The 23758-nt window shown below is 55.1% G+C and overlaps 1 protein-coding gene and 1 long non-coding RNA gene across 2 annotated transcripts; one reads left to right on the forward strand and one right to left on the reverse strand.

Annotated features, from left to right (window-relative positions):
• Positions 1-8820: 8820 nt before the first annotated feature.
• Positions 8821-11719, reverse strand: LOC116648075. The gene is made up of 3 exons (XR_004302440.1): positions 11671-11719; positions 10289-10472; positions 8821-9218 (listed from the first exon to the last, which is right to left on the reverse strand). It is a non-coding gene; the product is annotated as an uncharacterized LOC116648075 (long non-coding RNA).
• A 300-nt stretch (positions 11720-12019) lies between these two features.
• On the forward strand, positions 12020-21409 carry ENGASE (endo-beta-N-acetylglucosaminidase). Its single transcript, XM_032429579.1, has 14 exons — positions 12020-12131; positions 13500-13567; positions 13732-13933; positions 14855-15003; positions 15516-15673; positions 16372-16520; positions 16795-16960; positions 17724-17827; positions 18184-18292; positions 18440-18630; positions 19156-19304; positions 19791-19899; positions 20239-20353; positions 20503-21409. Exons 1-14 carry the CDS (start codon positions 12025-12027, stop codon positions 20920-20922), a joined length of 2196 nt encoding a protein of 731 aa, XP_032285470.1. The 5' UTR covers positions 12020-12024; the 3' UTR covers positions 20923-21409.
• The last annotated feature ends 2349 nt before the right edge of the window (positions 21410-23758 follow it).

Raw genomic sequence — 23758 nt, forward strand, 5'->3', positions numbered from 1 at the left:
CTTGCCTGATGGCCAGCAGGGAGTGCAGTGTCCTTCTTTTGCCTGGTTCTGGGATCAGCCTGTGCTCAGCTCTGGGCTGGGGCCAGGTGGGAACCGGCAGACACTACAATTCTGCTCCCTATAAGACAAAGAGACACCGCCTCCACAGAGCTGCGGCCATCCATAGAAGGAAGTGCCTTCTCTGCAGCTGGGAGGAGGGGCTGAGGGTATTCCCCAAAGATGTATGGAAGGAATGGGTCAGCCTCATCCAGGTGCCTACTGCCTTGGGGTACAGTCATACGGACTTTGTTAACACCTGTTCTATCGCCCGCCAAGCCAACATGGGAGACGGGGCGGCACCTGCTCCCAAGCCCACACAATGCCCTCTCTCGCGCTTTGAGCTCCCCCCACACCCAGCCCTTCCTGCCACTGTCTTTCCACTCCCTTCCTGATTGCATTTCTCACTCTCCAAATATTTACCCTGCACCTGCTTTGTGGTGCTAGGTGCTGGGGGCATCATGACACATAAGATGGGGTACTTGCCTTCCAGAGGACTTTTCGGGGATGTTAACTACAGTCCGACATGGATGTAGCCTTCTCAGAAGAGTTGCATACATGGCACCTAGTTATGGGCTCCATCTGACTCCCCCCTACAAAACTATTTACTTTGCATAGGCCCCTTCTTCTGTGCCCTGACCTTGGCTAGTAAGGCATTGACTAGCCATTCCTGGAAAAGACCTGATAAACTCAGCTGCAAAACAAATACTAGTGTTTTAGCAAAAGGGCATAGAGACAGCCGATGACTCAGCCAAAGCAGAAAACTGTTTATGCTACAACTTTCAGGAGGCTCCGTAGTCAGGGCTGGGAGCGGTGAGGCGTGCACTCCCCATCCTATGGGGTTATCGTGTGTGTGTGTGCACATGTGCGAGAACGCAATGGCATGATGGCAAACTGGGTTTTTGGGGCCATAGTAATGGGAATAAAATGAGACCTTCTCCCAGATCATGAAAACAACAACAACAACAACAACAACAAAAACGTAACAAAAAAATAATAAATAAAACAAGATGCCTCCGGATGCAAAAGAGTGGAGCTGGATCCCTACCCTACACCATATACAAAAATTATCTCAAAGCGGATCAAAGTTCTTAATATAAGGGCTAACAGTACAAAATTCTTAGAAAAAAGTACGGCTGTAAATCATCATGACCTTGTATCAGGCGGTGGTTTCCTAGATGTGACACCAAACCCTAAGTAACACAAGGGAATATAGATAAATCGGACACCGCCAAAATTTAAAATTCTGGACTTCAAAGGACATGACTGAGAAAGTGAAGGGACAGCACAGAATGGGAGAAAATATTTGTAAATCATAGATCTGATAAGGGACTTATATCCAGAGTACATTAAGAACTCTTGCAACTCAATGATTAAAAAAAAAACAAATTAAAAAATAGACAAAGGGTCTCAATAAACATTTCTCAAAGAAGACTGACAAATGACCCATAAGCCCCTGAAAAGATGCTCAGTATCATTAGCCACCAGGGAAACGCAAGTCAAAACCACAGTGAGGTACAACTTCACAACCAACAGGATGGCTGTCATCAAAACGACAAATGTTGGCAAGGATGGAGAGAGGCTGTCACCCTCAGACACGGCTGGCAGGAATGTAAAATGGTGCAGCCACTTCGGAAAACCATCTTACGTGTCCGCAGAATATTAAACACAGAGCTACAGGTGACCCAGCCATTCCAGTTCTAGGTGTATACCCGAAAGAAAAGAAAACATTGTGGATGAACGTCCTTGGCAGCATGATTCATAATAAAAAAAAGTGGAAACAATCCAAAAGTCCATCAGGTGATGAATAAATGAGCAAAATGTGGTCTGTCTGTCTGTACGATAGAGAAGTACTCAACTATAAAGAAAGTAGTGACACCTGCTACAGCCCGGATGGACCTCAAACACATGAAGCCAAGTGAAAGCAGCCAGTCACAAAAGACCACATATTATATGACTCCACTTATGTGAAATGTCCTGACCGGCAAATCCATAAAGACAGAAAGTAGATTAAAGGTTTCCAGGGGCTGAGGTTTGGGGGAAGGGAGTGAGTGCTAACAGGGACGAGGTTTTCTTTTTGGAGTGATGAAAATTCTAAAATTGATGGTAGGGGTGGTCATGTGACTGGGTGAATATACTAAAACCACGACTGCACACTTGAAATGGGCAAATTGTATGTTTTGTCAATTATATCTCAGTAGTTATAAACACATGTGCGCGTGCATGCGCACACACACACACACACACACACACTAGAATGCCTTGCCCTTCTCTGTTGAGGCCTGGGGAGTCCTGGAGCTCCAGACAGGCGACCTTCAGAGCCAGGCTCATTATTCTGGGCATGGCTCAGGAGGGGGTCAGGGTCCAGGGTTCAGTGAGGTGGGATGGGATTGTCAGGCTTAGTTCTTCCAAGAGCATTACTTAACAAGCATTTTGGAACCAACTGTTGGATGAGATCACACAAACGCAGGAGGCTGACTCAGGTGCCAAGGGAAGCAGTCCACAAGGAACAGCTAATTGAGGACCATGCCTTTCTCTCTGATGTCCCCACACAGCTGGAGTAGGGCTTGGAAAGGCGTAGTGACCTCAGATGGCCTACATCAGCTGGCCCCGGTAACCAGCTCCTCCTAGGGCAGAATGGAGCAGAGCCCATTTCTCTTTATGCAGATGGTCAGGCAAGGACAAGAAATTTCCAATTTAGAGATTTTCACAAATAAGAGTAGAAGTCTGTATACTCTAGATAACTCGGAAACCTCCCTGCTGAAAGATAAGAAAACGTTCCAAAGGTTTAATTGAGATAGCCACCAAATGAGCCGTCCATTTGGTCTGAGATCCTCCTCATTAAAAATATCCAACAAGTGTGTATTGCATGCTTGCCGTGCGGGGGGTGGTGGGGTGGGGTGGGAAACTCACAGTAGCATTATCACAATCAAGCATTGGAACAGCTATGCTTGCTACATTTGAGGAGATAAAGGTAAAACAGAATTGTGGCAGAGAACTTGAAACTAATACTAATTAATAATAATAAATCAAAAGGAACGTCCAGAAGTGAGAAACAGAAGAAGAGACACGAAGGGCTCTGTGGAGGAGCATGCCAGCATGTTGTACAGAGTTGAAGGGAAAAATCAGTGACTTGGAAGATGAATCAGAAGAAGATATTCAGAAAGGAGCATGGAGAGATGAAGGGAGGGGAAATACAGAATGGAGAACATATCCGCACGGGGTGGACAGTGAGAAAGCCCAACGTGTGGGTGGCTGGAGTGCCAGAAGGGGACACGGAAGAATGCTACAGAAACAATATTTGAGAAGAAAGCGGCTGAGACTTTCACCTGATGGATGAAAGTCACGAAGGCACAGACTCGAGAAACTCAGTGAATCCCCAGCAGCATGAATGAAAGCAAGGGCGCGCCCAGCATGGACACGGTGGGGAAACCATTACAAACCAAAGACAAAGAGGAAAGCTGAACCACAGGGGAATGTTTTCTTTCCCAGGAGCACTAATGAGCCCGACAGCTGACCTCTGGACAGAAGGAGTGGAAGCCGAGTGAGAGGGGAAGGGCACATTTGAAGGACTGAAAAGTCACAGTTGTTGATCTAAAGTTCCATTCCCAATGACAGTATAAAAAATCAAGCAAAAAAACTTGGGAGCCATTGACAATGGCAAACCTGCACAAAATGAATGTGATCCCAGAGGGAAGGTCAGAAACACAGACATGAATGACAAAATGGTAAATTGGGTGGTAATTCTAAACAAACAGTGCCTGTATATATATAAAAAAAAGTGTCTTGGGGGCGCCTGGGTGGCTCAGTCAGTTAAGTGTCTGCCTTTGGCTCAGGTCATGATCTCAGGGTCCTGGGATCGAGCCCCTGCTTGATCGCTGAGCGTGAAGCCTGCTTAAGATTTTCCCTCTCCCTCTGGCCTTCCCCACCCTGCTCATGCATGTGTGAGTGCCTTCTGTCTTGCTCTCTCTCTAAAAAAAAAAAAAAAAAACCAAACACCCACAAAACTATCACATCAGACAAAGTAGACATTAATGCATAAAGCATTACTAGAAACAAAGGTGGTCATTTCACGATGATTGCTCAGTCAATTCACCAGGAAGAGAGAAGGTAAATTTAAAGTCTACACGTACCTAATAACACAGCCTCTAAATACGTAAAGGCAAATGAACAGGAAAAAACAAATGCAGAATCATAGTGGGAAATATTAACACGCCTCTCTCAGTAACTGATAGAATAATCACATTCTTTTTTTTTTTTTAAGATTTAGTTATTTATTCTAGAGAGAGAGAGAGAGAGAGTGCGTGTGCAAGCACGGGAATGGGCAGAGGGAGAGGGAGAGTGAGAGGATCTCAAGCAGACTCTGTGCTTAGCGCAGAGCTGGACTGGGGCTCGATCCCATGACCCTGAGATCATGACCTGAGCCCAAATCAGGAGTTGGACGCTCAAATGACTGAGCCACCCAGGTGCCCTTAGAATAATCATATTCTTAAAAAAAATGAATAAATAGAGGATTTGAGAAATATGATAAGAAAATCTAACTTAATGGTCATTTTTAGAACACCAACTGCAAAATACACACTTTCAGGTGCACATGGCCTATTTTTAAAAATTCACCTGGTTTTAGCCATAAAGCAAGTTCTACTTTCGAAGGACTGAATCATACAGAGTATTTTCTCTGCATATATTCAGTTATATACTCAAATATATAATTCAGTGATGCTAAAAATCCATGACAAAAAAGCACATTAGGGCACCCCCCTATGTTTGGGAGTTAGGAAATATACTTTGAAATAACCCATAGATTAAAAAACAAATCACAAGAAAGTTAGAAGATATTTTGAAATTAATTAAAATGAAAAAAAAAAAAACCCCACGATGTACCAAAACCTGTGGGCTATACTAAAGCCATGGTTAATGTGTTACCTTCGCTCAAGTATCAGAGATGAAGAAAGGCTGAAAATCAATGAAACGGGCGTTCACTTCAAGAACTTAGGGAAAGACTTACCAAAGAAAGTAAGAGGAAGGAAACAACAAAGATAAAAGGAAAAAACAATGAAATAGGAAGAGAAACAAAAGAAACATCACTCCAGATGCTGTAGACGCGGAAAACAGGACGTGAATTTGAGGGACAACGTTATGGTAACGCATCTGAAAGATGAGATGAAATGAGCACTTTCCTGTTTCCAAAAAACCCAATTCCCGATAGTGATGCAGGAAGAAAGGGACGATCTGAAGTCTTAAAAGAATCGAATAGACTCTGTAATTAAAAAGCTTTTAACAGAATCAACTTGTGGGCTCAGATTGTTTTATGAGTAAACTTTTACCAAATGTTTGTGGACAAGCAAGCTTAATCTTGCACAGACTCTCCCAGAAAAGAGAAAAGGGCATATTCCCCACCTTGTTTCAGATGATCATAATGTTAATGGCAGCACCCGGGAGAGCACTGCGGGAGCGGGGAGTGCGGGCCGGTCCCTCGCTCAAACAGGAGGGAAAATCCGCATCAGCCTGTGAAGCCCACAGTAGGAGGGAAGATGACGTGTCACGAGCAAAGTGGGTTTACTGTGGGAAGACAGGCTTGGATAACATCGTAAGGTCAATGTGTTTTATCACATTAACAGGGACTTACAGTGAACGTGTTTGATGAGACCCAATGTCCATTCAGGATGGAAGAGTCTTGGTAAACCTGCTATTGGCAAGGAGTTCCCTTGCTTAATAAAGCCCACCTGCGGAAAAACTGACAACAAGCACGTAACTCCAGGTGAAGTGTGGAAAGCTCTCTCTGGAGACCCGGGGCAAGGCCGGGACTCTGCGAGGACACTTACTCGGCATTGCTTTGGAAGTCTCGGCCAGTGTGGTAAGGAAGGGAAAGTCAATGCAGGATGTGAGGATTTAGAAAAGGAGGAAATAAAATTGCCATTATTCGCAGTTGATGAGTTACACAGAAAATCCAAAAGAATGTGCAGGTTAATTAGTAGTTGATAGATGTAGGGTCGATATACAAAACCGCGGTACCAGCAACAAACAGAAAATGAAATTTGAAAACAAACGCCGGAGTCGTTATCATTTGTCCCTTAATAAACCACTTAAAACACTCAGTATCTTAAACAGACCCCCAACTCATTGTTTCTCATGACTCTGGAGGGTGACTGGGTGCTTCTTTCTGCTGGCCTCGCTGGGCTCCCTCGCGGGGTCTGCCGTGGGGCTGGGGCAGGTGGCCGATGTCGGGCTCACGTGCACGGCTGGTGCCCGTGGGGCTCTCTCTCCACATTGTCCTCTATCCTTCTTTACAGCACGGTGCTCTCAGCAGAGGGGGCCACAAGGGCAGGGGCAGAAGCTGCGCGACCTCCTGAGACCTGGACTCACAAGTCCCAGCACAGCGACTTTGGCCATATTCCACCAGTCAGCCCAGAGAGGTGGGTACTACACTCCATCCTTTGTTGGGAGGAGGGGAAGAGAACGTGCAGCCATATCGAACCCATCGGAGAAGCCACTTACCCGTGTCCTTCACCTACTGGGGTAAATCTAACAGCAGGTGTGCATGATGTCTGTATGGAGAACTACAGAATATCATTCAGATGATATAAAATCTAAATCTGTGCACGGTGTGTTGGTTCTTGCCTTCCAAGAAGCAAACACCAAGGCAGGACTGGATGGGCACGAGATTTATAATTATAAAAGTCTATAGTCAGGAACAGCCAGATGGAAGAGATGCATAGGGCAGAGGATGTGGGAAGGGGGGGGTGGAGGTTCCATGAGCTCTCTGGAGAGGGGGTGGGGTGGGGGGGTGGGGGGAGGTGTGCCCCCTCCCAGCACCTCCATGGCTCACCAATCCCGAAGCTCTCCCAACCCTGGAGCTCAGAATTTGTACAGAGGCTTCAGTGAATAGGCATGGTTGATTAAATCATTGGCCCGTGGTGATGAACTCAGTGTCAGTCCCTTTCCCCTCCCAGGAGGTGGTGGGGGTGGTCCCAAAAGTTCCAACCCTCTCAACAAGGTTGGTTCCAGGTCAAACCAGCCCCCATGCTTAGGGTCTTTCCAAAAGTCTGGGAAGTCCCTCTCCCTGACATAAACCCTGGTGTGGCTGAAAGGGGCTTATTATGATTAATAAAAGACACCTTTTTGGCTCTTACCACTTAGGAAATTCCAAGGGTTTAGGAGCGCTGTGTCAGAAATGAAGGCCAAATATACATTTCTCTTCTTTTTAAAGATTTTATTTATTTATTTGAGAGAAGAGAGAGAGCGCGCGAGAAGGGGAGGGGGAGGGGCAGAGGGAGAAGCAGGTTCCCCACTGAGCAGGGAGCCCAACAGGGGCTTGATCCCAGGACCCCAAGATCATGACCTGAGCCGAAGGCAGACACTTGACCAACTGAGCCACCCAGGTGTCCCCCAAATACACATTTCTTATTATGAAATCACAACATCACAGAGCCCCAAACAGATTCAAGCATGTATGGACACTGATTTTCCAAAAAGGAGCCCTGCAGAGCACTGGATGAAGGGCAGTCTTTCCAAAAACCACAGACTGACTGGAGATCTATATGATAAAAAATAAAATGAGCCCTCCTCCCTCATGTCATACACAAAAATGAATCCAGCTGCAGATCTGAAGGTGAAAGGCAAAATAGTAGCACTTCTAGAAAATAACCGGACGGAGCATTCCATATGGTCATGCCTTTGGGGTAGGGAAATACATTTTGAAAAAGACACGAAAGTACTAATCATAACAGACAAGACTGATGAGTTCTGCTGCAGCAAAATCAAGGGCCGTTCTGGATGGCGCAGAGAGGAGCTAACAGAATTTGTGAAGTATTTAGAACTTGATGGAAATGTCAGTGCTGCCTATGGAAACCTGTGGGACACAGTGTGAGGCATTCTCGGGGAGACATGCATTCCCCTGCTGCATTTATACGAAAACAAGAAGGATTTACAAATAAGTGAACCAAACTGTCCACTTTTGAAACAGAAAAAGAACAACAGAATAAATCCAAAGAAAATAAGAGGAAAGAAAATAAAAGCAAGAGGTTAGGGAAACAGAAAACAAACCAAAAAATAGGACAAACCCAAGTGCCGGTGTTTTGAAAAGACTAATAAAATAGTCCTTTAGCAAAAAGCGGCAAGGAAAAAAAAAAGACACAAATAAACAACATTAAATTAAAGAGAGGGCATAACCAAGAGATTAAAAACTATGATCAGGAAGGACTTAATACCCCACATCTGAAAACCTTAATGAAATAGACACTTTTCTAGGAAAACATTTATTAGCAAAACTGGCCCAGGAAGAAAGAAAAATCTGAACAGGCCAAAAAACAAAAAAGGGAGATGACATGTTAAAGACCTACCTCCAAAGGCATCTGGAAGTTATATATGTGCAAAATACACACACCCCACCACTAAATGTGACAATTATTAGCTAAAAATGTAGGAGAACATCTTCCTGACCTTAAAGCTGGGACAGCCCTCCTCAATAGGAGAAATCAGCAAAGTCATAAAACAATGTTAATAATTTGACCATCTCGGATCTGAAATACCAATCCTATGAGATACCTTGAAAGAGTTCAAAAGAAACACAGCACATAGGGCGCCCAGGTCGCTCAGTTGGTTAAGCATCTGCCTTGGGCTCAGGTCATGATCCCAGGGTCCTGGGATGGAGCCCCGCATCGGGCTCCCTGCTCAGGGGGGAGCCTGCTTCTCCCTCTTCCTCTGCTCCTCCCCCCCTGCTTGTGCTCTCTCTCTCAATTAAATTAATAAAATCTTTTTTTTTTTTTTTTAAAGGTACGCAGCACACGTATTTGCTCCGTTTACATGTATACAAAGCAAAGTGTAAGTATCTGGGACATGTGATACCCTCCCCCGCATCAGTAAGGAAAAAACCCCGGCAGAAATGGGCAATGACTCCAACAAGATTGTCTCAGGAGGAAGGATTCATTTCCAAATGGCTGGTCAGCAGTAGAAAAGCTGCGCAGCCTCACATTAAAACAGCCAACTATGTGCGCCCATCAGGTGAGCCAAAAATCCGGAAGCTAGCCAATACCAGGGCCGAGAGAGGCGTGCGGCGAGGCAGACTTCCCCAGCGCAGGGAACAGTGTCAGTGTGAGAGCCCCTTTGGACCAGCTCCTTAGGGGCTGACTGTTGAGTCTGGAAATGCGCACGGGATTAGTTAGCAACTCCTGTGTTTGTATCTGAAAAAGAAAAAAACAAAAACAAAAAAACCCTCTGGGTGCCCAAGAAGGTTTATGCGAAGACATTCCTTTTAACATTTAAAAAACGAAAGCAAACACAAGCTTGCTGTGGAAATGTCTGCTGATGGGTGGAGGGGTAAGCAGACGCTGGTGTGTTGAAGAGGCAACGTATTTAACAGCAAAGATGAACGTGTTAGAGCCACATAAATCAGCATGGCTTGATTTAAAAAATACGGCGGGGTGGGGGGAAGCAAGATATGGAGTAATCCGTACAGCATGATACTATTTTTATAAGCCACACACCACGTTCCAGGTGCATACATGTGTGTGAAAGGATTTACAACATCTGGAAGGATATAGGCCCGACTGATGAAACTGGTGAAACACAGGGGCATTTCTGAGGGACAGAAGGCAGGGAAACCAGCAGGGCGGTGGGTTAAAAGGGACATTAGCTTTATCTGCAGCACTCTACATTCCCAGAGGGAGAAAATGCAGGTAATGTGCGTGTAGGGACCGGGCGAGGGCAGGCACCCCACGTATGCCACCTTATTGTCACGTAGTGGGCGCGAGGCCACGGACGGAGCCACACGGGCAGGCCATGTGCAGGGGAGCACGTCCTGGATTTTATCTGGAAATCTTACAAGGTTAAGGTTTTAGAGGGCCCAGCCAGATGTCAGAGGGGACTGGAGCCCCAGCAGGGACCAATGTGACCTCAAGGCAGATGTGCGGGCCTCCAGGATCGCCCTGATCCCCACGGAGACCAGGAGCCACAAGGGTCTGCCAGGAAGGCAGCAAGTAGGAGCCAACACACAGGCCACAGGACCCACTCTTCCCGGTCCCCCTAGACCAGAGGCCAATGCTGTGCAGACGAACAGAAGAGAGAGACCCGGGCATATTTTTTCCCCCAGAGACTGAGCATTACCTAAGGGCTGTTTAGTATATCTCTAAGAACTATGTTTTGATTGTTAGGATGAAAAGTTTATTTATGTAATCAGGAAGCTGCAGGTAAGCACTTGCGAAGAGCTGGTTAAGTACAGAACAAATCAAGACTTTACATCTTGTGGGCTCACCTGATCACAGCTGGAGTGAGCTTCGTGGCCCTGCTCCCCCTTCTCCTGGCCAACCTCCCAGGGCTTTGCACTCTCTGTCCTCCCCATGGACCGCTGTCTCCTGCTCCAGCTCATATTCCGCAGCCTTAGTCATCACCCCACGCTTGGGGTTTATGGAAGCTTGGGGCCTCACAAAGTTCAAAGTCTGCAACCATTGTAAAGAGGCCTCTCAACTTGGCTTGGGCAGCAGCTGCAGCCCAGAGCTGGACACTCCCAGCTACACAAAGGGGTTTCGGTGGCTGGGGGAGGAGAGCCTCAGGCTGGCTCAAGCTTGGCCCTGTGGGCCCCAGCCCTGCATCTGGCCTCCTTGGACTTCCTGCTTCTGAAAGGGGATGTCAACCACCTCTATTCTGACCTCAGTCTGTACTTTCTGATTAAATTCTTCCTTGCAGCTTATCTCTTAACTCTGGCAAAAGACCCCGTAACTCTGGCAAAGTATCCCTTTCCCAGGGTGGGAACCTAAACTACCCCCTTAAGCCACAAACACTGCCCTGAGCCCACAAGACCCCGCATGATTGACCCTAAGACAATGATCAACCTGACCTTCACTGCCCACCGGCACGTACCCACCCACTTTTGTCCCACACTGTCCTTATATAAACCTAGAAGTGTTTTCAGCACTTTGGAGACAGTCTTTGAGACGCTGTCTTCCCGCTGCCGCCTCACTGAAATAAATTCCTTTCTCGTTTCCCCACCACTCCTGTCTCTGCCTTTGGATTTTGCCAACGGCGAGAGGCCGAGCCTGGTCTGTTTGGGACCCCGGGAGCCAGGTGCTCATGCACCATTGGGCCCCAGCTACACTTCTCTTCCCTGCTCAGGCCCCCTTCCTCCACATTTACTGTGAACTGTACCCAGGTGCTGGGAACTGGGCCATCTGTGAGATGCCTTCAGGCCCTGTGAGCCTGGGGACCCTGCAGTTACTGCACAGCACAGATTTGGGGTGTAGAAAAAAAAAAATCCGTGCCTCAGTGGAACACGATGCATCGTCTACCATACGTCCTTTCTGCTGTTATGTGACTCCAGGCTCTGTCTCTTTTACCGCGAGCAGATGGTCTCTCTAGGGGTTCAGTGATCTCCCCACCCCCACCCTGCAGAAAAGCTAGTTCTGCCTCAACTTAGATATTCATTTCAATGCTCCTCATCTATAAACAGGTCTCCTTTTCTATTATCTTTGAACCGGTTCTAACATCCGTCTGATAGCTTCGCTGATTAAGGAGTAGAATAAGTCTTTATCTCTTGTCCGTATTTACATCCGAATGAGAATTAGGATTACATCTTTTCCTGAAAATTATCTTTGAATAGGGTTAGACGAACCGAGCTCAGATCTAACTGCTACAGCTTACCGACTTCGTAACCTTCGGGACATTGCTCTTCTCCAAAAGCGGGCTGCTGGAGACGGACACACAGAGCTTCTGAACCCGGGGCGCCCGCGCAGCCGCGGCCCCGCCCCCGCCGCGGCCCCGCCCCCGCCGCGGCCCCGCCCCCAGGCCTTCCTCCGACTACAAAGTCCCCGCCACCCCAGCGGAGCCCAGAGTGCGGGCTGGGAGTCCGCGGGACCGGACGGGGCGGGGCAGCCGTGCCGCGCAGTCCCTCCCTTGGGTGGGGGCGGGCCCGAGCCTGTGATTGGCCGGCGGCCGGAGGCGGGGACGGGTTCAGGCCTGCGATTGGCCGGCGGCGGCGGAGGGAGCGGCACCGTGATGGAGGCGGCTGGGCCGGTGACCAGGGCGGCGGCGCGTAAGAGGGCGCCCAAGATCCCGGAGGAGCAGCGGGAGCGGCGGCAGGGGCGGCGGCGACAGCGGAGGAGGTGGGCCGGGAGCCTCAGCATCCTCGCCCGTGAGACGGGGTGGTGATGCCCTCCGCCGCCGGCCGCGGGTCCACGCGGAGGGGGCCGGCTGGTGGCATTGGTGCCCTTGCAGGACCGGAAGGGGGTCGTGCCTGGAGCGGGGACATCTGAACTGGGTCTTTAGGGAGCATGTGGCGAACGGGAGGAAGGGTGTTCCAGTCGAAGGAACGGAGTGGGCAAAGGCTCAGAGGCACGAAAGGGGTGGACGCGTCCTTCTGAGCCCATGCTTGGTCCCTTGTAGGGGCATTTGCGCACCTGCGGGGAAGTTAGCAGCACCGCTATGGCCTTCTTGGAAACAGCATCCCTAGCTTTGTTTTAAACCCCAAAGAGTGAGACCAGGGGTGTTTCAGACTGGACAGGGATGGCAAAGGAGTGGCTGCCGGCTGGTGGGGAAGATGTTTGCTTTTGGATGAGAATGTTGAGATGGCTCGCTCCCTCCTGAGGGAGGAATAACAGGTGGCAAAGGTTATCTGGTACCTACTGACGGTGTTCTCATAGGTGCTGGGGCAGGGGGAGCTGAAGGATAGAGAAATCATGAAGGAAGGGGGAAGAGCAGGGTGCAGAATGAAATTCTAAAGGAAGCATTTTCCATAGTACTTGCGCTTTCATGAGACTTGAATGTCTCATCCCCTCCACCCACCCAGGTAGTTTCAAGGTCCCCTAGGAAAGTTATGAGGAAGTGGCCGTGGATGTGGGGAGATTTAGAGAATTTCCACTTTGAAGCCCGTGGCCAATAAACGGCAGCTGCAGCGTCTTCTCACGTTCTAATGATAATAATTGTTTTTAAAAGAAAGCTAATTTGGATTTACCCAGGATTTTCCAACTCTGTGTGCCAAAGGTTAGAATCCTCCACGACAGCTGGGGAGTTAGCGTGGGTTCCACGGAACACATCCACGGAAACGTGGACCGGGGAGAAAGCCTGGCCCTGCTCTCTTAGGCCCTGAAACTCTCTAGTTCTGTGAGTTTTCTGGCCCCTTGGCCACAGCAGAACCTGTGGACCATGTGAAGTCTGACTTTGGTCTCTGCAGGGTGACATCTGGGGGGCTGGTACAGGGGGCTAGGTGTATTTAGAGGAGAGGAGGAGCCGTTGTGTGTCCAGGCGGAGGGCCAGCCATGGTCCTAACACGGGCTGCTATAGGCAGATCAGCGCCCACTAGTCCCTCTGGTTTGATGTGCATTTCCATAGTTTGCTTTCAAAATATAAGTCCGAGAATAGCACCCCCTCCTCCACGTGTCTAGATGGGGCCTAGTCCATTTGCTTGTCTGTGTTCTTTTTCTTCATGCTTTTACTTGAAAAAAAAAATTTTTTTTAACTTCCTCATTGCTTAGAATTGAGGAGGAGCAAGAAGAAGCCGTCTTTCGTGAAGTGGTCAGTTTTACCCCGGATCCTTTGCCAGGTGAGACGGACTGAGGCTCTGAACGCTGTCTCCGTGTTCACTCCTGGGGCTTCGGGGCAGGCCCGCCCCTTCCTGGTCTAGTTTTTCTCTCTCAGTTATTGTCAGAGCATCTCTGGGGATCCCATACTTTCCATCGGTTCCTCATTGTTTCCTCCTCTGACCAGCTAGATATTATGACAAGGACACCACCAAACCCGTCAGTTTTTACTTCTCTTCGCTGGAGGAACTCTTGGCATGGACGCCCGACATGGAGGACAGCTTCAATGTGGCCTTGGAGCCCTCCCAGTGTCGGCAGCCCCCGCTGAGCAGCCAGAGGCCCCGGACCTTGCTGTGCCATGACATGATGGGCGGGTATCTGGATGACAAGTGAGGCTTCGCGAGGACATGGCCCGATGTTAATTCTGTTGCCTGTTTTCCTTGCCTGGGATGGGGATGGAGGGGAAGAAGGCAGGGAGAGTGAGAGCCGTGTGGCAGAGAGCCCTGAGGTGGGGACGAGCCTCTGGACCAGACTGCCCTGTAAGAGGACATGGGTCAGGTGAAAGCTGGGGCCTCGGGCAGCCCTGACACCATTTGCTTCCGGGGGCTGCGTGCCCTTGAAATCTGCTAGGCGGGGCGGGTGCGGCAGCAGGCACGCCCTTCCCAGTCCTGGGCCCAGAGCTGTGGTCCTCACCCGACCCCTTCAGCTCTGACTCCATCCTCGGCCCATCGGCTCCGGATGCCCAGCTGTGACACTCCCGTGTCCCTCCCAGCCAGGGGACACTTCCTCCAGAGTGGCTGCGGGGTCCGCTCAGACGTATTAAACGCCCATAAAACAGTCTTGGATGGGATGATAGAAGGGAAGGTTTAGTCGGAGCCGGTCTCCAAGGGACAGGCAGAGGCAGGTGGCGACATCTCGGGTGCGGCTCGTGGTTATCAGCCCAGCCTTACGTGCACAGAGACGGTCCCGGAGAAACTGCCCAGGGGACAGTGCGGGGACACCAGGCACCTGGAGTTTTTGCATGAGCCCTGCCCCTTCGCTTTTCTCCTGTCTGTGTCTGTTGAGGCTGCCAATGCTCAGCCGCTCAGCCGTCGGGTCCAGTGGTGACCGCCTGCCCCGCTTGGTGAAGATGTTTCCCTTAAGACTTCTTGATCTCAGGGCCAAGGTGCAGTCCTGCTTCTAGCTCCACCCGGTGTCTATGCCGCACCGAGTGCGTAGTGAGCTTCCGTTTGTGTCGCCGTCCAGGACTGAAGAGAAGCTTCACCGGGGTCCCCGTGTCCTGGGTCCCGACTGCTCTGTGTCTCGCTCAGGTTTATTCAGGGCTCCACGGCGCACACCCCCTACTGTTTCTACCACTGGCAGTCCATCGACATCTTTGTGTACTTCAGCCACCGCACCGTGACTATCCCCCCCGTGGGCTGGACTAATGCTGCACATCGCCATGGGGTCTGCGTGCTGGGTGAGACCCCGGGGCTCGCCTCCCACCCACTCGTGGGCACACCTGCCAGGTGACCCAGTGACAAAAAGGCCTTTGTCTGCTTCTGAGGGAGTAGGGCTCCTCACCTGGGGCTGCCTTGATAGGTTAGGACAGGTGAAGGCAAACTTCTGGAAGGGACCAGGCCACCTGGTCACTGTCATAAAGAAGACAATGCAGCCATAAACAAGAGGCCAACAGATGGGCTGTGTTTATGAACTAGGTGGTGGGTGGACGTGGACCATGGGCCACAGGTGGCCGGTCCGTGGGTGCAGTGGTTGCTTCTCAAGCTTTCTTCCCCCGCACCTGAATCATGTATTGGCCTGTTTAGCACTGATTGCTGGGCTCGGCCTGCGGGGCGTTTGACTCCGCAGAGACCCGGGGCGGCCGAGCACGTGGACGTGTAAGCAGCTTGCGGGCCCGGCTCCTGTGCTGTTGCAGGAACCACACTGCTAACTGCTGGGTTCTCCTGACCTCGTCTCTCTCCGTCCTGGCAGGGACTTTCATCACCGAGTGGAAAGCAGGTGGGCAGCTCTGTGAAGCCTTTCTGGCCGGGGACGAGCGCTCATACCGAGCCGTGGCTGATCAGCTGGTCCTCATCGCCCAGTTTTTCCGTTTCGATGGCTGGCTGATCAACATCGAGAACTCTCTGAGTGTGAGCATAGCCTTCTCCTGGTGCTTGCCCAGCCCAGTCACCGCGCGCTGTCCCTCTGTCACTTTTCTTGGCTCACCGTGGCCAGTTAGAGCCAGCCCAGACACCTGCGTCACTTTGCCGAGAGACAGAATCTTCTCCGGCGCCGTGTCCAGGAACCTTGGTTGGCTGAGCTTTGCCTTGCTGCTCCTTCAAGGCGCCCCTTTCCTCCTCCTCCATCCGCTTTGCTTGGGCTGCTCGTGTGGCTTCCCTTGGCACCACCCTCCCCTTTCATGGCGTTTTATCTTTTCTTCATTGCTGCGCCCGTGTCCTTCCTGCTTCAGAAAGAAAGGACAGTTGGGGCCTCTGGGGGGCTCAGTGGGTTGAACGTCCGACTCTTGATTTTGGCTCAGGTCATGATCTCAGGGTCATAGGATCGAGCCCCGTGTCGGGCTCTGTGCTCAGCAGGAAGACTGCTTGGATTCTCTCTCAAAAATAAATAAAATCTTTAAAGAAAAAAAAAGAAAGGAAGGACAGTGGGAGACATCTGGCTGGACCCTCCCCTCGGTGGCTGTGGGGTTCGGGGGGCTCCAGGGACCGTGGCTTTTTTGGAGTCTGTGTTTGCTTCGGAGGTTAAGCTTCCTCCTGTCTGTCCTGCCCTGGGCTCTTCTGACAGCAGACCTCGCTGGGCCTCACCGAGGGTCTGCTCTCTCCCTCTCCAGCTGGCCGCAGTGGGGAACATGCCCCACTTCCTCCGCCACCTGACCACGCAGCTGCATCAGCAGGTGCCGGGGGGCTTGGTGCTGTGGTACGACAGTGTGGTGAGGAGTGGGCAGCTCACGTGGCAGGACGAGCTCAACCAGCACAACCGGTGAGGGCGGCCCTCTGGGCGGAGCGGGCGGGGCAGGGTCAGAGACACCGGCCACCGGCGGGGAGGACCGGCGCGCTGTGCCGAGGGCTGCAGGCCGAGTGCTCCCGGCAGGGCCCCTGCTGTCCGGAGCAGACTGTGGTCTGGTCCTGGAGGCAGCCCGTCTGGGGGTTAGGATGGAGGCGAGTGGCTCAAGGGGAAGGAGGAGGACGTCCAGGGTGGGCAGCCCCCGGGCCTCTGCGTCTGGGCCTCATGGCCTGTCCTCGCCGCCTCGCAGGATCTTCTTCGACTCCTGTGATGGCTTCTTCACCAACTATAACTGGCGGGAGGAGCACCTGGAGCGGATGCTGGGGCAGGCCGGGGAGCGCCGAGCCGACGTGTACGTGGGAGTGGACGTGTTCGCCCGGGGCAACGTCGTGGGAGGCCAGTTCGACACGTACAAGGTGCGCGGCGGCCCGGGAGCTGGGGGCGGTGGCCTGCGTGCCTTCCGTGGCCTGGTTTTCTCGTGGACCTTCCATTCCCATCTGCACTCAAGGGAAAGAGAGGCAACATTGTTCTCAGAGTGGGGAAGCTGAGGCCCGAGACACATGGGTGACGCCCCAAGGCCGGGCTGTGCCCTGAAACCCTAACTTCCAGCCCGTTGCTGTGGTCAGGCGCTGATGGGCGCTGAGCGGGCGGTTTAAAGCATCGGTGGGCCTGGGGAGCTCTGGCAATGCGTCCGTTCCCAGGCCGCTCAGGGCGAGGACCTGGTAAAACAGCCAGTTTGGGGAATTGCTGGTTTAATAATGAGGGAGACTTTTTCTGGCAAGGCAAGTCATGTCGGCCGTGAGGAGAGACGGGGGCTTGCCGGGGCTGATGCACCTGGTGCAGGATAAGTGGGGAGTCCGCTTGTCTCCTGGGCCGTCGGCCCTGCCCCTTCCCCAGTGCCACGGGGATGCTCTTGCTCATTAATTAAGCTCTAAGTGAATAAATTAATCCAATAACTGAAGATTCTCTCCACCTGCTGTGAGTCTGATAACGTGAGAGGTACAGCGAGGGAGAGACACGTGCAGGCTGTGAGCCCCCCCGCGAGACCCCGGCCCGCTCACAGCCTTTCTTCCCATGGCTACGTGCTGAGGGGCTACTGGGGTTGAAGCCGCCCTCGGAGCTGGGAGGGAGGCCTCGCCAGCCAGGCTCCGCTTTCCCCCCTGACTGCTGTCTCCCCAGTCGCTGGAGCTGATCCGGAAGCACGGATTCTCGGCGGCCCTCTTCGCCCCTGGCTGGGTGTACGAGTGTTTGGAGAAGAAGGATTTCTTCCAGAACCAGGACAAGTGAGTCCTGCCCGTCCCAGGCAGGGGCTTGGTGTTGGCCGGATGGGGGCTCTGGCGATTTCTCTGGTTTCCCAAGGTAGTTCAGGCCTTGCTCTCCACGGACCTTTCCAGGGCACGTAGGGTGGGGATGAGGGGCTCAGCTCGAGAGAAGCCAGTCATCTTGGCTGCTTCCAGGCAGGAGGGCCCCGGCGACCTGTTAAACAGGAAGGACGGAGGTTGGGGACCCCGGGGGACCACCCCCGCAGACCTGCATCTCCCACACATTCAGTGGGGTAGCTGCGCTCACTCTGGGAGGGATGCAGGGGCCTCGAATTGCAAAGAGTGAGTTCGGGATGCCCCTGCCCATTTCCCTGCAGGTTCTGGGCTTTGCTGGAACACTTCCTGCCCACACACAGCATCTGTTCTTTGCCCTTTGTCACTTCTTTCTGCCTGGGCATGGGGACGCGGAGAGTGTGCTACGGCCAGGTGCGTGGGCTTCCCGGTGGGGCTGCATCACGGCACAGGGGCTGCTCCCCCCTCGGTCTTTGGTCTCACCTGGGAGAGGTGGCGGCCGCACTGCTCCCCCGACCCCTGGCGCTCCCCAGCCCTCCCTCGTGTGGCCTTGTCCTCCAGGAGGAGGCGGTGGGGCCCTGGTACCACCCGAGCGCCCAGGAAATCCAGCCCCTGTTTGCAGAGCACAGTTTGGAAGGGGCCGGGCGGGGCTGGGTGAAGACGCAGTGCTGCCTGGCGGACGCCTGGAACGGCGGCAGCTCCCTGCTTGTCCGCGGGCTGATTCCGCCCGACGTCGGACATGTGGCCGTGAGGTAGGGGAGTGAGTGGGGGAGACATCTGTGGGATCGCCTGCTTCCTCCTCGCCCCTGTCCATCCCTCACAGGCGGGCAGCAGCGGCCGGGAGGAGGACGGAGGACAGAACCGAGGGGGTTCTTTTGTGGTAAAAAGCACATAACCTACAATTTACCGTCTTAAGCATTTTTGAGCATGTGGTACAGTAGCATTAACTATCTGCCCGTCATTGTGCCACCGGTTTCCAGAACGTTCTCACCTATCCCCACAGAACAGCTCCCATCCCCCCCCCCCGCCACCACACTGCTGTTTCGGTGGTCCGACGACTTCTGATACCTCTTATAAGTGGAGTCCTGTAGAATTTCCCGACTGAGATTTTTCAGTCATGGGAGGGTCGCAGGCGGGACCAGAGTGCGCCCACCCCCCGCCCCGTGCTGCTGGACACCCTGTTCCTGGCGGGCGAGCTTGGCGGGTGTGACCCGGAGCCCGCGGGGGCTTCTCAGCAGCTCCTGTGTGGCCGCTCATCCCAGGCCCTCCTCCGGCAGGTTATTCTCTCTGCAGGTCCCCGTGCCTCCCAAAATCTTCCTGTCCTTGGTGTATAAGCTAGAAGGGCCTTCGGGCGTCGAGGTGGCGTTGGAGCTCACCACAGGGGACCCGGACAGCTGCCACGTTGGTGGCATCCGGACACTGAATGGTGAGGGCGTAGGGCTCCAGCCTCCTGCAGACGCCCTCTGCTTCAGGGGACGCCCCAGGGAAGAGGAGTCTAGAAGGTGCACCGGCTGTGGGGGAGCTGGGGGGGCAGAGGACAGGTGCTGTCGTCCGTGCTGCTGTGGGCCCGGCCCGCACAGGGAGACCCACCCGCCAGCTGAAGCCTCGGGCCTGCAGCCCCCACCGGGCAGCACGGTGTGCTGTGCGGGACTGGGTCCCCGTGCCGCAGAGACTTGGGGAAATGCCGCCTGCCAGCCGCGGCACTGAGAGGGGGGACATCTGGGGGGGCTCTCTGCCTGTTCTCCCCGCCCCCCCGCAAGGCCTCAGCCTGTGTGGCCAGGCCATGAGTGCCTGGCTCAGAAGGGAGTCTAATGGCCTTTGGGGTTCCCTCCCCGCCCCGTTCAGTGGACACCTCCCTGTGTGGTTTCCTTTGGGCTCTCTGCATTCTCAAGTCCCGGGTCTCCTCCCCCAGCAGGAACAAGCGCCAGGCACAGTCCCCGACCCCTCCGGGTGCCCCCCATCAAGCTGGCCAGATGGGTGGGCCACTGCGGCCAGCAGCTCCAGGGGGGCTGGGTCCAGCGGTGAGTGCCTTTACTTCCTGGGGGGTCTCCAGCAGGGGATGGCCACGTGGGGGGGCGGGGGGCTTGAGTGAGGGGGTCTTGGGTGAGAAGCCCCAGAACTGGAGGGATTGGAGGGGCCCTGGCCGACCCCCCAGGATTCAGGCAGCCCCAGGGACACAGACCCGGGAGGCCGCCGGGAGCGGTCATGGCCGTGCCTTGGGTCTGGGGTTTCCCACCGGCCACAGGGTCCACTTTGGGGTGGACCTCCTTTCCCGCCACGGCTCGGGGCCTCTGAGCAGCCAGCCTCGAAGGTGCCGAGCGGAGGGGGGCTCCTTGTGACCGGCCCCCGTTGCCCCCCAGCTGCTACGAGGTGAGCCTGCGCGGCTGCCTCCTGCAAGACCTCTTCGTTAGCTTCACCCGGCCCCCTGGCAGCCTGGAGGAGGCGAGCTTCGTCTGCCGTCTCGGGGAGCTCCAGGTGAGGCGTCCGGGCACGGGAGGCAGAATGTTCCCTCCGCTCAGAGGGCCAGCGGGGTGGGGGTGCCGGGGAGCGGGACCGTGCGGGGGCAGGCACCCTGGGCCTCCCGTGGGCTCTGGGACCGTGGCGAGCCTTCTCTCTTCTGCCAGGTGGTGGACGCCAATAGCCTGCTCGCCCCTCTGCCCCGGGTGCAGGCCGTCACCGTGTCCCGCGTGCGCTGGCAGCGGGCCACGTCCGAGGAGGAGGGCCCGCCTGCCCCGCTGCGGCTCAGCTGCACTCTGCACTGGTCCTACGTCCTCTCTCCCGTCCGATGCTTCCGGATCCGCTGCCGCACGGGGACTGGCGGTGGCTCTCCTGGCGGGGGGCCGCCGGGGCCGGAGAAGCCCGCGCTCCTGGGCCTGGCCTTCGTCAACCAGTATCGGATAGCGGAGCTGCTGGTGGCGGCCGCGGGGCCCAGCGGGGACGGGCGTGTGGAGTTCCTGGTGGAGCCCGTCCCCAAGGAGGGGTTTCGGGTGCCGCAGGCCGAGTGGGGCAGGGCGGCCCTGCTCTACTCCACGCCCCGCACGTGAGCCAGCATTAAAGCCCGGCTTCTCCCCGCCTCGAGGCTCAGGCTGCTTGTGCGCCGGGGCCGCTCGCGGTGTGCGGAAGCCCACGGGCTGGGGCTGTTGTGTGGTGGAGGCCGGTTAACAGGAAAACCGAGAAGTCCCTTTGCTGGGCTGATAATTTCCTGAGGTTAATGAACTCTCTTCTGCCTAATCCCTGTCCAGAGTATAGGTTCCCAGGTACGAGTGACAGCATTTGGGAAAGCTAGTCCCATAAACCGCACGAAGGGTGTTTCCTAATAGGCCGAGAGACGCTGATGCTCAACAGGCTTAAAGGGGACAGGAAGCCTCCGAGCAGGCCCTGGGGGCGATTCCCGGGCTGAGGGCTGAGGGTGGCGGGGGGCTGCAGGGTGCTGGGAGTGGTGCCCTGGGGGCTGGGAGCCTAGGGCCAGGCCGGCGCCAGGGTGCGCCTCGCCCCGGGCCAGGTGGGCCGCCCTAGCCCAGCCCTTCCCGTGTCGTGGCTGTCTGTCCCGGTCTCCTGTCCCGGGAGTGGGGCCGTTTGTGGAGCCTTCCCATCGGCCCCGTGCCCTGCTGGGTCTCTTCCGGGCCGTCGGTGCCGGCGAAGCTCGCGCGGAGCCAGACTGTGAGCGGCTGCCTGCTGAGCGAGGCTGCCCAGGCTCCGGGAGCGGGAGGCCGGCCAGGGCGCTGGGAGGCCCCCGGCTGCAGCCGGGCCCAGCCTTGCCGCGGGAGCTCTGGCTGTCGTTCCTTCACGTCCTCCCGCCCCAGCCTCTCCAGGGGCGGGGGGCTAAGGCCCCTGAGTGCTAGCAGAGGTGCTTTGAGGACCCTCTCCATTGGACCCCCTTCCTCTCCTGCCTCCCTCTCTGTCGTCTAGCACCTTCCTTCCCTCTGCCTGTGCTGAGGCTGGCCAGAGGCTCTGCGCAGGGAGGAGGGGAGGGGGTGAGTGAGCCGGAGACGGCTCCTCCCGCCACACAGCTCCCCTGTTGACCCCTGGGCCACCGTGCTGGCCTCCTGGGGGTGGGCTCTCTGCACTCCGCAGCCTTGGGTATCTGCCGTGTTGCCCAGCTCCTCTCCTGGGCCTGAGCCGTGTCCCTCGTTCTGGGGGGTCTCTTACCCCCGGGTCTCGTAGGGCCATCGATGGGGCCACTTGCCCATTTCTCTGCCCTCCACCTGTGCTATGTGGTGTGGAGTGGTGCCAAGGGCCAAGACACTCCCGGCTGGGGGTCCCACCTATGGCCTCGGGTGCAAGCCCCGGCCGCGGACTTGGTTGTACGCTGTAGGGAGGAGAGAGGCCACCAGGGGGCAGGGCAGCCACAATGCCTCTGGCTGGCTGTCCGGAATTCGGGAATCAGAGTGCGGTCAGGTGGCCTGGGAAAACCTGGCCCGCAGGACAGCCAGGGGCGTGTCCCTCCAGGGCTGCCTCCATCTCCATCCCCCTGGCCCGAGTGGCTCTTTCACAGGGGGACAGAGGGACATTTTACTCTCCGTGTCCCGCACGTGGCCTAGCCAGCTCGCTCCGCAGTGGGGAATGCGTTTGCCCAGCAGAGGGGGAGATCGCTCAAGCAGGACAGGAGGATGCCTCTGCTGCCTAGCTGGGAAGCGCAGGTCACCCGACACCCCTGACTGTCCCCGTGAACCTGGACGGCTCAGTAGACTGGGGTGGGGGGGCACCTGAGTCGCTGCCGCTTGGAGCTGCTCCATCATCGTGTTCTCGGTTTGGACCGTTGGTTTGCTTTGAGCCTCCTGTTTTGTACCAGGGGATCTGGCCTTGCTCCCTGTGTCCCCAGAGGCGGGAGTCAGGCGGGGCAGGGTGCCCGGAAGTGGGCTGCTCTCCATTCTCGAAGCCTGTTGGCTTTAAGTGTCTGTGCCCCCAGTTTATGCAGAGGAGGGAAAAATTTCTAAGTGGCAATTATTTTCTTACAGTCTGGTGAGCAGGCGATGAGAGGTGAGGGGCTTAGCAGAGCGTGGTGTGTGGCGGGGCCACCCACCCCCAGCTCCCCGAGAGCACCGTCCCCGTCCCATGGAGAGTAGAGGCTCAATGGGCAGGAAGATGAGTATGTTGGCATTTAAGCCTGCGCCCCTCTGGTGGGTGTAATCGCTCTGAAATAAATGATCCGACGTGAAACGTTAAGAGCTTGAGTTGATGGGCGGCGCTGTGGACGCGCTGTGAACGTGGGCCCGGCCCAGCCCCCGAAGCCCAGGGCTTTGAAGCTCTTGGCTTGACTTCGGCTTTCCTTCCTGGTTCCGCTCCCTCCCCCGAGGGGCTGGTGAGGGGGGCGGCCGCCCTCCACCGCAGCCTTGCAGGGATGGGGACCCGCGCCCGTGGGCTTACTTTGAAGCAGCCCCCTCACTCCCGCAAGGAGCCAGGGCTCCACCCGACCCACATCACAGGGGTAGTGCCCGGGTGTGGCTGGGATCTGGGGGCCCTCTCCGGGACATCCCCAGCCCTGTCCCCTCTCCTGCCTGCACGCGGCAGGCCACAGCTGCTGGGCGGCGCGACGACGTGAGGCCCGGCGGACATGTGTGTGCAGTAGCCGCCGCTCAGCTGGGAAGGGGCCAGGGCGGCTGTCCACCCTGGAAGCCGCTGGTGAACTCCACGAGCCTTAGCGCCGCGCGGGGCAGGGCGAGGCGGCTTGTTCTGGGTCGGGCTGGGGAAAGGAGTCTGCAGGACTGGGGCTCTGGCTTCTCTTGCCCAGAAGGGTCTTCGGACTCCCCGCTGGGCACCCCGCAGAAGGCCGGCTGGATCCTGGGACAGGCTGCGGGTCCTGGGCCCACGCTGGCAGGTGCCCGGTGCTGCACCCCGCCCTCCACCCTCAGGGCCCCGGGGGCTGCCAAATCAAAAAGA

Source organism: Phoca vitulina, unplaced genomic scaffold (genome assembly GCF_004348235.1).
Source record: "Phoca vitulina isolate PV1807 unplaced genomic scaffold, GSC_HSeal_1.0 scaffold41, whole genome shotgun sequence".
Lineage (NCBI taxonomy): Eukaryota > Metazoa > Chordata > Mammalia > Carnivora > Phocidae > Phoca > Phoca vitulina.

Excerpts from the sequence above, each read along its gene's own strand:
- ENGASE (XM_032429579.1), top strand. The coding sequence starts at position 12,025 with ATGGAGGCGGCTGGGCCGGTGACCAGGGCGGCGGCGCGTAAGAGGGCG. Across the intron at positions 13,568-13,731 it reads TACCCCGGATCCTTTGCCAG|CTAGATATTATGACAAGGAC; the intron begins GTGAGACGGACT and ends TCCTCTGACCAG. Across the intron at positions 17,828-18,183 it reads TTCTTCCAGAACCAGGACAA|GTTCTGGGCTTTGCTGGAAC; the intron begins GTGAGTCCTGCC and ends ATTTCCCTGCAG.